Source organism: Trichinella spiralis (assembly GCF_000181795.1).
Source record: "Trichinella spiralis strain ISS 195 chromosome Unknown Scfld4, whole genome shotgun sequence".
Taxonomy (NCBI): domain Eukaryota; kingdom Metazoa; phylum Nematoda; class Enoplea; order Trichinellida; family Trichinellidae; genus Trichinella; species Trichinella spiralis.
Window position 1 is genome coordinate 3,909,727 of NW_003526943.1, and position 13,633 is coordinate 3,923,359.

At 30.3% G+C, this 13,633-nt stretch overlaps 2 protein-coding genes across 2 annotated transcripts; one reads left to right on the top strand and one right to left on the bottom strand.

Annotated features, from left to right (window-relative positions):
* Nucleotides 1-1,136: 1,136 nt before the first annotated feature.
* Tsp_00950 (transient receptor potential-gamma protein) lies at nucleotides 1,137-5,423 on the bottom strand. The gene is made up of 13 exons (XM_003376733.1): nucleotides 5,064-5,423; nucleotides 4,547-4,714; nucleotides 4,261-4,437; nucleotides 4,022-4,201; nucleotides 3,853-3,942; nucleotides 3,711-3,789; nucleotides 3,271-3,575; nucleotides 3,028-3,217; nucleotides 2,744-2,960; nucleotides 2,500-2,683; nucleotides 2,221-2,418; nucleotides 1,763-1,952; nucleotides 1,137-1,672 (listed from the first exon to the last, which is right to left on the bottom strand). Exons 1-13 carry the CDS (start codon nucleotides 5,421-5,423, stop codon nucleotides 1,137-1,139), a joined length of 2,874 nt encoding a protein of 957 aa, XP_003376781.1.
* Nucleotides 5,424-8,013: 2,590 nt separating this feature from the next.
* Tsp_00949 (conserved hypothetical protein) lies at nucleotides 8,014-9,548 on the top strand. Its single transcript, XM_003376734.1, has 5 exons — nucleotides 8,014-8,204; nucleotides 8,263-8,353; nucleotides 8,475-8,511; nucleotides 9,102-9,252; nucleotides 9,509-9,548. Exons 1-5 carry the CDS (start codon nucleotides 8,014-8,016, stop codon nucleotides 9,546-9,548), a joined length of 510 nt encoding a protein of 169 aa, XP_003376782.1.
* Nucleotides 9,549-13,633: the final 4,085 nt, after the last annotated feature.

The window sequence follows — 13,633 nt, forward strand, 5'->3', positions numbered from 1 at the left end:
CTGCAGTTATGAAATTTAATGGGTTTTATAATAAATGTTTTATATTTACTTGCTTATTAGGCTTAACAATATCAGTATATGCATTATTTTTGGAAATAATCAAAGAAGCTAGACCTTCTTATGTTCCATTTTGTGATGTTAGCGAAACAGTCAGCTGTTCGAAAGCTTTAATGTCTCGGTAATTTTTTGCAGCTTGTACAAATAGTTCTCTTTAAAAATGTTAAGTTTTTAAGGGTATAAATTTTTTTATTGAATAAATTCATGATTCAACAAAAAGAATGACAGTTGCAGTTTTAAAGTTTTACATTTACTATCAAATCGAATTATCGAAGAATGAATAAAAATTTACCTTTTTGAAAATTATTTTTGGAATCGAATTTTTACCCAAAACAAAATTCACTTGTCAGTAAAATGAATTTATTGTTGTCTTTAGATGGAGTCGTGGATTTGGAATAGTTGGCATATTATTAGGCGAGAAGCATTTTTTGAATATAAGAAACCCAGTCTATGGAATATTTTTCTACATAACTCTAATTCTTCTAAGTATTATTTACCTTATATTAAAATAAATATGAAGGAGAATTATTCTTTTTCAGAACTTACGAAGAAAAGAAGATGTACTAGGAAAGTGATTTTTTATCTCGTTGTTGTTAGTAATATTGGTTCGTTGTATTTAGCTTATTTGTTATATGCCGTCATTCATTCGTTGTGTCTTGTTTGCATTTCTATATATGTGGTGAATTTTTGTTTGTTGATATTGCTTCGTGCAAGCAAGTAAAATTGTTCGTTTAATGTTATTTAAAGATTTAAAATATTTTCACTTGTTATGCATCAATTTTTATAAATATCTTTAGGTGATTTCTCATCGTTAACTGCAAAATGGATTACTTTTTTTGAAAAGTCGGAAAGCACCAGATTTGTTTATAATATATAGCGATATGTTTTCATGAGTGATTAATTTGCTGTATAAATAGAACTTTCATGAATGAATTCTTGAATTGTTAATTTCACGTGTAACATTTTTTAAATAACAACTAAAATGTGAAATTTCAGTTTAAGTAAAGCAGTTTCTTTGAAATTTAGAAGCAACACGATGTCATATTTTAATTATTTGTTCAACTGTCAATTTAGTGCAATCATAGCATAGTATCCTCAAATTTGTTCAGATCGTCATGCAGTAATTTGTTTTTCTTTCCAGTGGGCAACAGTGGTTCGCTCTGCTCGGCCATTGAAGATTGATAAGCTTCATCTTGCAACTGTTTCGCTTTGGGATACTTTTTTGAATATTGTTCAGCATTTGCTGACAGAAATTTCCACGAATTTTGCACCGCTGTCTCGTCCGCGACCGTAACGTTACTTTGCAGTGGAGCCGACGATTTTCGATCCGAATCCGCGTTCAAGGTGCCAATCAAGCATCGTTCCTGACTTTCACTTTTTCCTACTGTTATTTTTCGCGTGAAATAAATCGGCAGTTGGCTGATTCGTTTCAGCTTTGCTCGAATTTCGTTCCGCTCTTGTCGCTTTTCCGTGCTAAAAACTTCCGTTTCACTGCGGTCTCTTAAACGTTTCGACGACAAATTTGCTGCGGTTTTTCGACGAACATTGCTCAAATCTACACTAAAGCCTTTCAATAGTCGTCGTTCGGCCATTGCATTTCGACGTTTGTTCAACACTAAATTTGTTTAATTCAACATCAAAAACAATATCAATTCATCAAATAGGTAAGTAAATCTATCACGCTGTTTTATTTAAGTACACTTACCACTTCGTCGACTACTGTTCGCTTGACCAGTATTGAAGCCTGCTTGACCAAGTATAGACAGCAGTTCGTATCTAAATGAAGATATATCTTGCTTCAGTTCATTGATATCTTCTTCTGTAACTGTTTCCGCTTTCTGTTTGTTGTGTTGAACTTGTGATATGTAACGTTTTACCAAATTTCGCATCACAAACTGAAACCAACAACTATTTTCCCATAATATGAAGTAATGGTCAATATTTTGCAAGTGATATTACCTGATAATTATTCTCTGTTTGACTGACAGTCTTCAGTATTTTTTGCAGCTAAAATTGGCTGCCATTTTAACAACAGCTTATTAAATTAAAATTTGATTTCACACAAAATTTAAATAAATACTACGGTAAAATGTATTTTTCAGATTAATATCAGTCAAATGAAATTCAACCCCTGCATTTATTGACTTGATCACTTTTACTTACTCTCATACTTTTCTTAGCGGATCTGTACTTCTTTAATGAATACTGGCGACAGCAGAGCTCTTTCAACCATTGAAATACATAATAAATGGCTTTTGGAGATGGAATAATATTAAAAGGTGGAGGCAGAGTGGCTGACTCTTCAAAGTATTCAATCCATAATCGACTTCGGGCAAATTTCCATTCAGTATCAGCTTGATTCTAAAATCAAGCACAAGTTTGCGAAGTGAGATTTAACACAAAGTAGCTGTTCTCTTTTTTTCGTTCATAAAGATCACTTACGGATATATATTGGTAAGAATTGCTCATCATAGCAATGAGCATATTTAGCAATACAATGATGGAAATGACGCCATACGTGCCAAACATAGTTTTACCTGTCCATTCTGTGACAGCGTGATTTTCTTTCAAGCGAAAATTTTCCAAATCAATCATACCAAAAATAGACCAGAACAATGTTTCCAAGCTAACAAATAAGCTGAAAAACAGAAAAAATGCCTAGCTTAATTATTCAATAAAAACAAACAATAAGGCGTACTCAGAAAATGAAGAAAATTTTGGATTGCAACTGGTCTTGTAATCTTCACGCATTTCTTGACTGAGCAATATTTCGTCGGATTGGTCGCATTCATTTCTGCGCATCGATGCATAATACCAGAATAGCTGATTTAGTCCGCATGCGAATGCAAACAAAACCAACGAATATACAAAAAAGAATTTTATAATATCAATGACCATTCTTCCTAAATTAAAGTCAATATCACAGATACGCACAATTGATAGAATAAAGAAAAAATTGTAATAATTTACCAAGAGAAATTTGAAGTGGACCCAAATGTGGATTAACAGTAAATAGATGTACCATCTTTAGCGAAGAAAGTATATTGGCAGTTGCGAAGACGCATTCTGAAATCAATGTAGGATCCCAAGCATTCCAATACCTGCGTGGCAATAGACGACCTAGGTGGGCAGTTTCTGGATTTTTCAATTCATTTTCCACCTAAATCATGGTGGGACATATAATTTTTAACAGTTTTTCAAAACAAAACTTACACCAATATAAGCAATAATTCGAAGCGTGATTGTAGAAATGTACAGCGAATTGGTGATAAAGTCAAGTATATTCCACATATTTTTCACATAGTCCGTCAAGCCGACATCCCAGAGTTGTTTGATTTCGACCCAAATTAGCCCGACAACCCAAGCTACAATGGCGCATTCTATGACACTCGGAGCCGGACCTCGTTTCTCCTTTCGATCCGGATCTTCTCCGGATTCATCTTTCACACTGCCAGTTTGAGTAGACCAAGCGGAAAGCAGATCATAGTTGATCCTCTGACTGGCCAATATCAGCAAAACTAAACACAGACAAACAAAACCCAAACAAGAAAAGTTGATGCCCAAAATAATAATACAGTATACGATACAAATAAAAGTGCAATACGATGCTCCGTGACAGAGAAATTTGATAAACGGCTTTCGAACAAACTGACCAATGCTTGATTTTGGCGCCAATAAGTAAGTCACTGATAAAATTGGAAAACCAATCGAAACGCTCAATATTAAAAGCAACTGAAACGAATATGATTTTTCTTTTCATTTAAAATCAGCCAACGGAGTTAGTTGTTGAAATACTTTAAAAATGATGTGCCTTCTACGATAGCCTGGCAAACCTTCATACCAAATCGACGCGAGCAGTTGCTGGCAATTTGGGTGAGCTACAAACTAAATTATAACAATATTATTAACTTTTGTATTCAAATTTAGATGTATAATTTTAATTGAAATTTATTCATCTTCCTACTTTCTTTTGACGAAATTGAATGGCCAGTTTAAGTCGGGATAATTCCATTCGTTTTCCAATATTTCGTTGCACCGGCCAACGGTCCGAAGAATCATAATTGAGAATAGTCGCCAGCTCGTTCGAACTGCGCGTCTGGTCAAGTAAATCGGCAGCAAATTTTTGGCACTTTTGACTGAGCTCCTTTAAAATAAGAAATACATTCGAAATTTGAATATTTTTTTTACAAAAATATTTCCCACCAAGTAGTCAAGTTTGAACTGGTGTTCAATTGTTGACAAGCGACGCAATTCCCAACTTAATTCAAAAGAATAAAGAATGGGATCTCTTGCTGAAAGGCAAATCAAAGACGGAGACGTCAGTGCTCTGTATGCGTTAATTCTGGACTGTGTTAGTTGTAAAGAATCTTCATTATTTGCCTAAAAAACAGTTAATTAATCAACGAGAATTTGCAATGCATGACTATTCATGGAGGTTATTTTAAATTTTGTAAAAACAATAAAATTTAATATTTGATTACAAGTTTACCTCAACACAGTCTTTACACGAACAGTGTACATCATGAGGATGGGGAATGGATGCTCCGCGATCAAGGAACAACTTTATAATTTCATAATTGTCTCTGTGAGCAGCAAGAATAAGGGGGTTGATATCCGGTGAAAATGCTGAATACTCGTTGATTTCCACGCCTTGTGTCTAAAATACACCTATAAATAAGTTTTCCACTATTTACTGAAAACGTACGCTTATTTATGCCCATTATCATGGATCAACTTGAAAGCTTTTAAACGTGTGCTTGCGTGCAGAAAAGAATGACGTCGCTTGAATATTGTAACATTAATCAGCAAATAAATTTTTTTCTGTTTAGCAATATTGCTTTTAGCTTTAGTTTTAAACTATTATTTATTTATTTATTTTCTTTATTATCTAAACTATTTAAACAACAAAGAAAAATATCCACCTGATGTAAGGTAATTAATTATATTTGAAAAAAAGGAAATTTATTTCAATTATTACAACTTTAGAGTAAAAACAACATGCATACTTCGATATTGAATTTGTCTAATTTTTCCAGATGGTTTACAATAATTTCCACTGCTTCAACATTTTCCTCATTTATTGCGTACAATAAGCAGTCACCGGTTTCCACATTCGCTTCGAGCAGAACTTCGATCATTTCAATATTTTCATTTTCAATCGCAATACGTAGGCTGGTTCTGCCAAGCGGATCTACACAGCTGGGATCGAAGTCGGATGCTGGATCTGCACTTGAGCCGGCCAATGACAGAAATTCCCTAACTGTGGCTACGTCACCACGTTCACATGCCAATAAATATTGCTTTTCCATCAGCGATAATTCACGGTCACGATTCTTAGCATGTTTCCGTTCTGTTCCGTTTTCCATCTTATTATCTTTACCTAAAAGAAAATGAAAAAACAAAACCAATAGATAAAAAATTTTCATTTTTTCTTCACAAATGAATAATCAGCAGCTTTTTATAAAAAGAAGAAATTATGCATGTATGCCTACAATTAAATGAACATATTTCTAATAAGTACAGGACGTATTGTTAATCAAAGATGAATTTTTAATTTTAAATAATTTCGAAATCTACGCATGTCACGGTTGAGGAAAATCAGATTGATGCTTCAAGTCAAGGAAGAAAATTTGGTCTAGGCAAAGAGCACTGCTTTGAAGGATGACGAACAAATTCAAACAAGCCAACGAATGGCTTTTAAGCTGTGAAGCCGTCGAGCAATTAAGCGCGCCAACCGGATGAACATATGCCTGCCAGCCAACACAAGGGGGGGGGGGAGAAGTTTGGGATTCTCGTAATTAAAAGTTCTGCAAATTGAAAGATATTAGAACCAACCAATTTTACCCAACCACGGCTGTTCTCATATATAGATAATTACTTTTCATTCACTTTCATATCACTGAGAAACAAAAGAAAATAATTATAAAAATATTTACAATTTTTTTTGTTATAATTTGTATGAAAAATTGTAAATTCTACTTCAACTCAATCTTGTTACTTGAATTATTAATTTTTAATATAAATCAGTTGTAAATCACAAATATAATTTATTGCTGAAATTAGCAAAATTTTAAACTAGCAGTTTAAAAGCTTAGAATAATTCTTAATCTAGTTGTATGAAGTTAAAAATAATTTTTAAAGAATACGAATTGAAAAGCATACTTTAAAGAGCTCTTGAAAATGAATACACCGATAAATTGGCAAATAATCTATTCAAAGTAGAAAACTAGATAAAAATAAATAAGTTTATCAGGAATTTGATGGAAAATATTTATAAGTAAAATATGTTCGAAATGGCAACGAAAATTTTTCTGCTTTGTCACATTGGTCGAATGGAATCTTTCCACACAACAACAGACAAGAAATAACGTTACATCAAAAGGGAAAATTGTTTGTTTATTAAAACTGAAAGTTGTTGAATAATTAATTAAACATAAAAAATATTTTTCTTCGTAATTTCAGTAGCTTTTTATAATGCGTGATAAGAAGAACTCAGAAATAATCATTCAATATAATGAAGCGCAACTCACAGCAAAGGTATTTGTTAATACGTTCATATGTACACCATGTATACAGAGGAAAACTTTTTTGCATGCTTTAAATTAATAAAAATATTTTTAAAAATGAATAAAACAACAGTAAAAAATAAAAATAAAGCAAAACACGCAGTAGATGAGGAAGTTGGATTTGACGAGTTTGCCGTAATTTGAAAACAATAAGTATGCAACATTCGAATGTGCATTTTCAACAATTAAAAAACATTTTACATTTTAAAATTTTCAATAAAACAACACTTGAAACAAATTTATTTCAAATTTGTAAAAGCATATTTCACTTTTTACTGCTTGGCATTCAGTCTAGGTACGTTTGAAACATTTGCAAGTTGTTACGGTTCAACATTTTTGCGCAGAATTTTAGTTCTACATTGAAGATGTGAAACGTGAAATGTAAAACAGCAAAATTAAACAATGAAAGAGCAGTATTTTATATGTATCATAAATTTCAATTTAAATAATTTCATTCAAAAAAGCTTTAAGCTTATTCTAAAATGTAAAAGAGAAACCATGTAATAATTCTAGCACTTACTTTGAAGCTTAAACAAAAAATAGAAAAACTGAAAATAAGCTGTCCGTAAAAATTCAAGTAAAAACATCAGAATATAAATAACGATGTAGTGGAATTATAATTATTCATATTTAACAAAAACTTACTTTAATAATGCAGAGTAAGAGAAAAAAGGTAGTCAGAAAAGCGAACAAGTCGACTTTCGCCTGAACATAATATTTGCTTGCATATTACTTTATCCGCTTGATTAATGTTGAAAACCATTTAAAAGTGTCGCGTTGCTTCGTTTGATTTTTTACATTTCTGCAATTTTGGTAGTTCATGGGCTTTAGGAATAAAAGAAATAATTGACTGGCTATGCCAATTTTGAGCTTGGTCTCATCAATGCTACAGAAGTCTCTATTCGGTTTTTTTCCAATTTTATAAAGTTAATCAACTTTAAATAAATTTCGCTTTCCCACATTCACGTTGGTGGAAAAAATAGATTCTTACAAATTTTCAACTTTACTGTTGCTGCTTTCTCAGCATGTCGAAAGCAAGACTCCTGAATCGAGAGGTACAATTCGACCTCGTCTTGTGGTTCTAATCGAATCCAACTATGATTGCCAAGTACGATTGATTTGTTAAACGTTATGCATGGGCTAACAATGCACTTAATTGATGCACGCATCCGTTTTTGACCCATTCACCATGCATGGATAATGCGTGAAACGGCCAGAATCCAATAAGCGACTGAAGACGGCCGCCGAATTGCAGACTGAGGATGGAAATTTATTATTATTTTTTATGCACCAGTATTAAATGCAGAAATTACGGCTGCTTATTTATCATGCTTAGGTCATTTGATTTGGACTTGAGTGGATAAAAGAGGGCGTGTCAGTCGATCTAATCATGTTGACCGCACGTCTGACCAGCATTCGATTGCGCAATGCTAATTTGACAAGCATTTTCAATGCTTTAATTATGCGAAATGACCAAGTTTATTGGTCATCAGTTGGAATAGTTTCTTGTCATCTGGTATCACTGAGTATCGTCAAATTGGTGACTTTCAGACGATGGGAAAAGTGTGATTCAGAGAAAAAGTTTTACTTGTTCATAAAAGGAATTCAGCCAATTTTTTATTAACAAGTTCGAATGTAGAATTTGTCATCAAGTTATCGTAAATCTTCATTGGCAATTTTTCAAAGCAAGCTTCATTGTGAGAAGTCATAAAGCTTGTTGCCCGATGCATGTGATAATTATTTGATCAGCTTTGAGAAAGGCAAATAGTGTTGCATCATTGAATAGAAATCCCATGGTATTGTCCACGTAGCAGTCAACTATAAAATCATTAAAGTAAAAATGGATTTTAGTTACGCCACGAAAATTTTCAACACATTTTCATCAGCAGTTTTTGCTTAATGCATTTAAGCTAGGCTTGTTGTTAAACAAATAAACACGAGTAATTTTTACGATTGAACGTGAAGCTTGAACAAGTTGATACTTGTGCTTACCCAGTCTTATCTCATAATATGTGTCTCATTTCAAGTGCAACTTGTTAAGTAGAAAATTTGATAAACTACTTTTAATTTATGGTACAAATAGCCCGTTATAGCTGCTAAAATATTGTTCATCAAACTATTGAAAATGAAAGTACTTCTTTTAAATTAATTTCTGTTTCCAGTGATGCAAAAAATTAATTTGAAACATTTTCCTTATTTTCATCATTTCTCAATTTGACTTTAATGCTTAAAGAGCCCATTAGTAATTGAAATACATCATTTGTTTATTTTTATAATTTATTTTCCTGTCACTGAAGAGCTCTTTATCAGTGGACTGTTAATTCTGCATATTAATTTCAAATTACAACATTATATTAATCATTTATCATATTTAATGTATATTCACATACATTTTACTTGATTATAGCAGCATTTTCATCAAGTTTATGTCTATATGTTGTTGTTGAGCAAAAAATTTTAATTATGTTATCTTTTAAGAAGAGCAATCTAATTCCGGACATGTTGCAGAAATTTTACATTTAGAATCTTTACTTGGTGTTGCTATAGATAATGCTGAGTTATCTGGTACTTTAGAAGGAGTGTTTGTTCATTTGAAAGATATTTTAAATGCAAGTGCAGATGTTGCACAGTGTTTAATTCACTTGAAGTATTGTATAACTGTAATGAAAAATGCGATTATTACTTATAAAACGATAAGCAGCAAATTCTAGAATTCGCTACTGCATGTGCAACAGTTATTCGATTCAATTCGAACTTGATCATATTTGCATATGAAAAGATGCCATTTGATTATACCGATGCTAGTTTCTGCATTTCTGTTTCATTATGAATATTTTGAAATGCAAATTCTTTCATTTTAATTTTTATTAACTCTATATTATTAGAATGGTAAAAGGTGAAACCATTTTGCAGCAAGTTTATTAAGTCTCAGCTTGTAAGACAGACAAACTCGTTAAGTCAAGTTTTAAAATAGTGAAATATTTCTACAACTTTAGCAATTTTATTTTTTTACAAATAAATGAATGGCATTTGTCATAATTTGATGAAAATGTCGACAATTTTGACAGCACCTGCTGCACCTGTGCTTCAAAAGCTTCAATTTTGTCTGTCATTTGTGGAGCTGCCTCAAAAATCTATTCTTCTTCAGAAAACAACTTCCGCTTGAAATCATACAAAGCTGACGACATCACTTTGTTAGCTTTACATACAATATGTCCTTTTTTCTTAAAAATTAATGTTCTGCTATTGTAAGAGTTTAATTAAATTTAATTTCAAAGCAATAAATATATCCTTTTCATACATTTTCATAAAATGTATCATTCATATTGCTTGTAATAGTGCATTATCTATTTCTGAATAATGATTCATTTTTAATGTGGTGATGAATTATTTATTAGTAAAAGAAATATTGAATTTGAATAAAATTATAAAAATAATTTGCACCTGGTGTCACATTTTATACTTTTTTCAATTAAAGAGCATCCACAAAGTGACAATGAATAAAAACATGATTATTTCAAATTTTGTAACTTGTTATATATTAACATTGGACATTTTGAAATAAGTATGCTATGAAAATATAATTCACTCTTGATTTTAACTTTAAAATTACTTGATTTTACAATCTCACAAAATTTGGACAATTTTGATTTCATATAAATAAAAGAGCACAAATTAAACAGATCTCATTTCAATTTCATTTAATTAGCATATATTTATAACTGTGAAATGTTTTACATAATAAGAAAGGAGCAATTTAGATTGGAAATATTTTAAAATCTTATCAAATGAGACATTGGAATTGTAAAAGTGATAAATTTTTTATTACTATTTAAAATTGCCAACTTGAGCACGATTGGTGATGAATTTTTGTGAACAAGAAAAGCCAAATCGAGGTTAAGAACAACTTCAACGACAGCTGAACTTATCATCCCACGCAAAGCATTTTTGAAAAAGCAGATCCTCTTGAAAAGCTACGGTACAGTGCAGCTTTTCTGTCTAGTGATGAATTTTAATTTGACCAATTCGAAACGCTTCAATAATCTCATTCACAATAGAGAATAGTTATTTTCTTGTTTTTTTTTAAAAAAAATACTGTCTCACTTTCACCTTCAAATAAATGAAACACGTGAATATTATTTTCTACTCTGTGCTCTGTGTCAAAAAAGACAACACTTCAGTAAGATTATTTATAATAAATTTTTAATTAATAACAAATTTACACTCTTCACGTGGTTTTTTACGCTTATAATTTTTTAAGTAGAAAGTTTAAGCTTTAATTTCAAAGGGGGAGGGGGTTGTAGTTGGAATTTCAAATCTTTTAAGCAACATTTTAAACAGTGCATAAAAAGTATGCGATAAATCTTTATTCCAATAATTTTTTTATTAATTTTCCTCTTAATATATGAACACAATTTGTTGTCAAAAATGGATTTTCAAATGTGCAGTTTATTGCATCCATTTAGCATTTTTATTGCAACAATAAATCATCAACAACTGGTCGTTGGTCGAGAGAATAAGAAGAAATTATTAATTTTGTTTGCTTTTTTTGAAATAGTGCGTGAAATTACTTCGAAATCGGTTAATTTATTCAAACATTTCAAAGAATGAAATAAATTAAAAAGTTTGTCAAAAACTTTATTCATTAACAATGACAATTCCATAATTTGTTGATAAATTGATATAATTGAATATTTTTACAGAATATTCAAATCCAATTTAGGTAAACCTGTTGTTTTCGTAATTTTTAAATAATACAAAGCATCTCTTTATTTTGAAATTAAATTCACTTAGCTGGTCAAAAAGGAATAAAATGTTTTTTGATAATTCTCCACTTTAGCCAGATTAAAAGTTGTTTACTTAAAAAATATGCATTTATGTGTTTTCCAATTTAAAAATAAAATTAAAATTTGTCTTTTTTGTCGGAAAATAATTTTATTTCCAGTTCTGATCTTCTTCTTCTTCTTCTTCACCTTCTGGCTAAAAATTATTGAATCATTTTTGATCATTTCAAATGATTTTTCTCTTTCCAGTTTACTGTCAAAATCAATTGAATTTCATTTAAATAATAAAGTATTTATTACATTGGCAGTTGAATTTAAAATTTTCTTTCAAAAATTCTTTCTCAATGAGAAAATTTACTAAATGTCTCCTTTGAAAGATGTTAATTGAGTTGAGCTTCATTCGAAAATTGTATTCTATAAATAATACGAAATTTATTCAGAGAACATTTTATTTGATTTAATATAGATAATTTCATCACAGAAAAATATTGAAATTCTACATGAAAATTATTTCTTAAACAATACTTTTAATAAATTTATTATAAATTTTAAAATAATGTATATATGTATTTGAATAATACTAACAAACGGATTAATTTGCAATTGATAATCATGTACTAAAATTTGAAAATACTTGACTTTTTGGTAAAATTGAAAAGAAATTTTAAAAAATCGTTTGACATTTTTAATCATTTATTTTCTGCATCAGTATTATTTAAATAAATATCTACATATGAATACTCTGTTCCAGCAGTTTGTATAGTTTCATTTATTTTTGAAATCTGATCAAAATATAAAAATTGGCACTGAAATTGAAATTATAAACGTTAAATATTTTTATGATTCATATGTTTGTTGAAATATAAAGTTGAAAACATTTACATGTCATTCAGAATTTGAAGTAAATCTGGCTGGAATGTTTTGAAATGCACTGTATGCTTTTAATTTATGAAGTTCATCTAAACAAGGACATCTTGCAAGTATGCGTGTTGTAAATTCGATCGTTCTTCATTCTCTGTGGAATAGATTTGAAAATAGATAATGAAACTGCGCCCAAAAAAAACTTGCCATTCTGATGCAAACAAACAAATAGCAAATGCAAATTACAAAAATGCATTTGAAACGGGGTAAAAATGCAAATTGGAAAACGTATACCGGTGAAAGCAGTTGACAAGCGTCAGAACTTGTTGTCAAATTATTCAAGAAAGCCCATTTGGACAAATATCGGCAGATTTTAATCTGATAACATGCTGCTGCAGCACCATTTCAGTCAGATGTTATGCAAGAATAAATCGACCGAATACTGTATGCAACCTGCATAATTGTCTGTGATTACAAAAAAATAAGGAAGAAAATCACTTTTCAATTTAATTGAAATATTTTTCACTTGTGTTCAAATTTCTCTTTTTTTTTCATTTCATACTTGACTTGAGTTGATTGAAACGCTTTATTTGGTTTACTTTGTCAAATTAAATAATCAATTTAATCAAATTATTTCTATTAACACTGTAGAGAACTTATTTTGAAAAACAGAACATAATAAAAGCAAGTTTATATTTTATTAAATGATATTAATTCAATAAAAACTCTGAATGAATTTATTTTTTGATTAAAATCTATACATTAATTTTTTAAAAAAAGTTTTTTTTTAATTGTAAATATTTGTTGTTTGAAAATTTACATTTTATCAAATGGGAAGGAAAATCATTTTTTTCAAAATAGTCCACAGCAGAACATACAGCATTGATAAATTGCTCAAATATTGTTGCAAAAAATATTTGTCACCAATCAATATCAGCAAACATTAAAAAAATAATTAACTAAAATTGTTTTACATTATCGTTTTAGTTGAGTGTTGAAAAAATAATACAACAAAACTTTTAATTAAAATTTGTATTTTTTTGACGAACTTGTTCATCTTGGGGGTACTATACTATATGAAACTGTAACTAGAGGAGAAAGAAAAAAAAAGTTTTTTTTTTCTGAAATTTTTATCAACTTCCCTTTCGTATGTTTGTTTGTTTGTTTGTTTGTTCCATTTCAAAATTAATTGTTTGTTTTTTGGAATTTGATGTTGTTTTTCTCAGTATAATTTTTGTTCCGGAAAGTGGATGAAAAATGAAAGTGTCGCGCACAGAAGTCATAGGCGAACGAACGGCCGGCACGATGACAGACATCTGTGCTAGATCAGTGTGATGAACACGTTTGCCAACAGTGCAGTAATAA

What these genes read in the sequence shown, in the direction of transcription:
- Tsp_00949 (XM_003376734.1), top strand. Translation starts at nt 8,014, where the DNA reads ATGTTGACCGCACGTCTGACCAGCATTCGATTGCGCAATGCTAATTTG. An exon ending in AAGTGTGATTCAGAGAAAAA is followed by an intron (nt 8,205 to 8,262) that starts GTTTTACTTGTT and finishes GTTCGAATGTAG; the next exon opens with AATTTGTCATCAAGTTATCG. An exon ending in GCAAGTGCAGATGTTGCACA is followed by an intron (nt 9,253 to 9,508) that starts GTGTTTAATTCA and finishes CTATATTATTAG; the next exon opens with AATGGTAAAAGGTGAAACCA.
- Tsp_00950 (XM_003376733.1), bottom strand. Translation starts at nt 5,423, where the DNA reads ATGGAAAACGGAACAGAACGGAAACATGCTAAGAATCGTGACCGTGAA. An exon ending in AGTTCAAACTTGACTACTTG is followed by an intron (nt 4,202 to 4,260) that starts GTGGGAAATATT and finishes CTTATTTTAAAG; the next exon opens with GAGCTCAGTCAAAAGTGCCA. An exon ending in GAAGGCACATCATTTTTAAA is followed by an intron (nt 3,790 to 3,852) that starts GTATTTCAACAA and finishes TATTCGTTTCAG; the next exon opens with TTGCTTTTAATATTGAGCGT.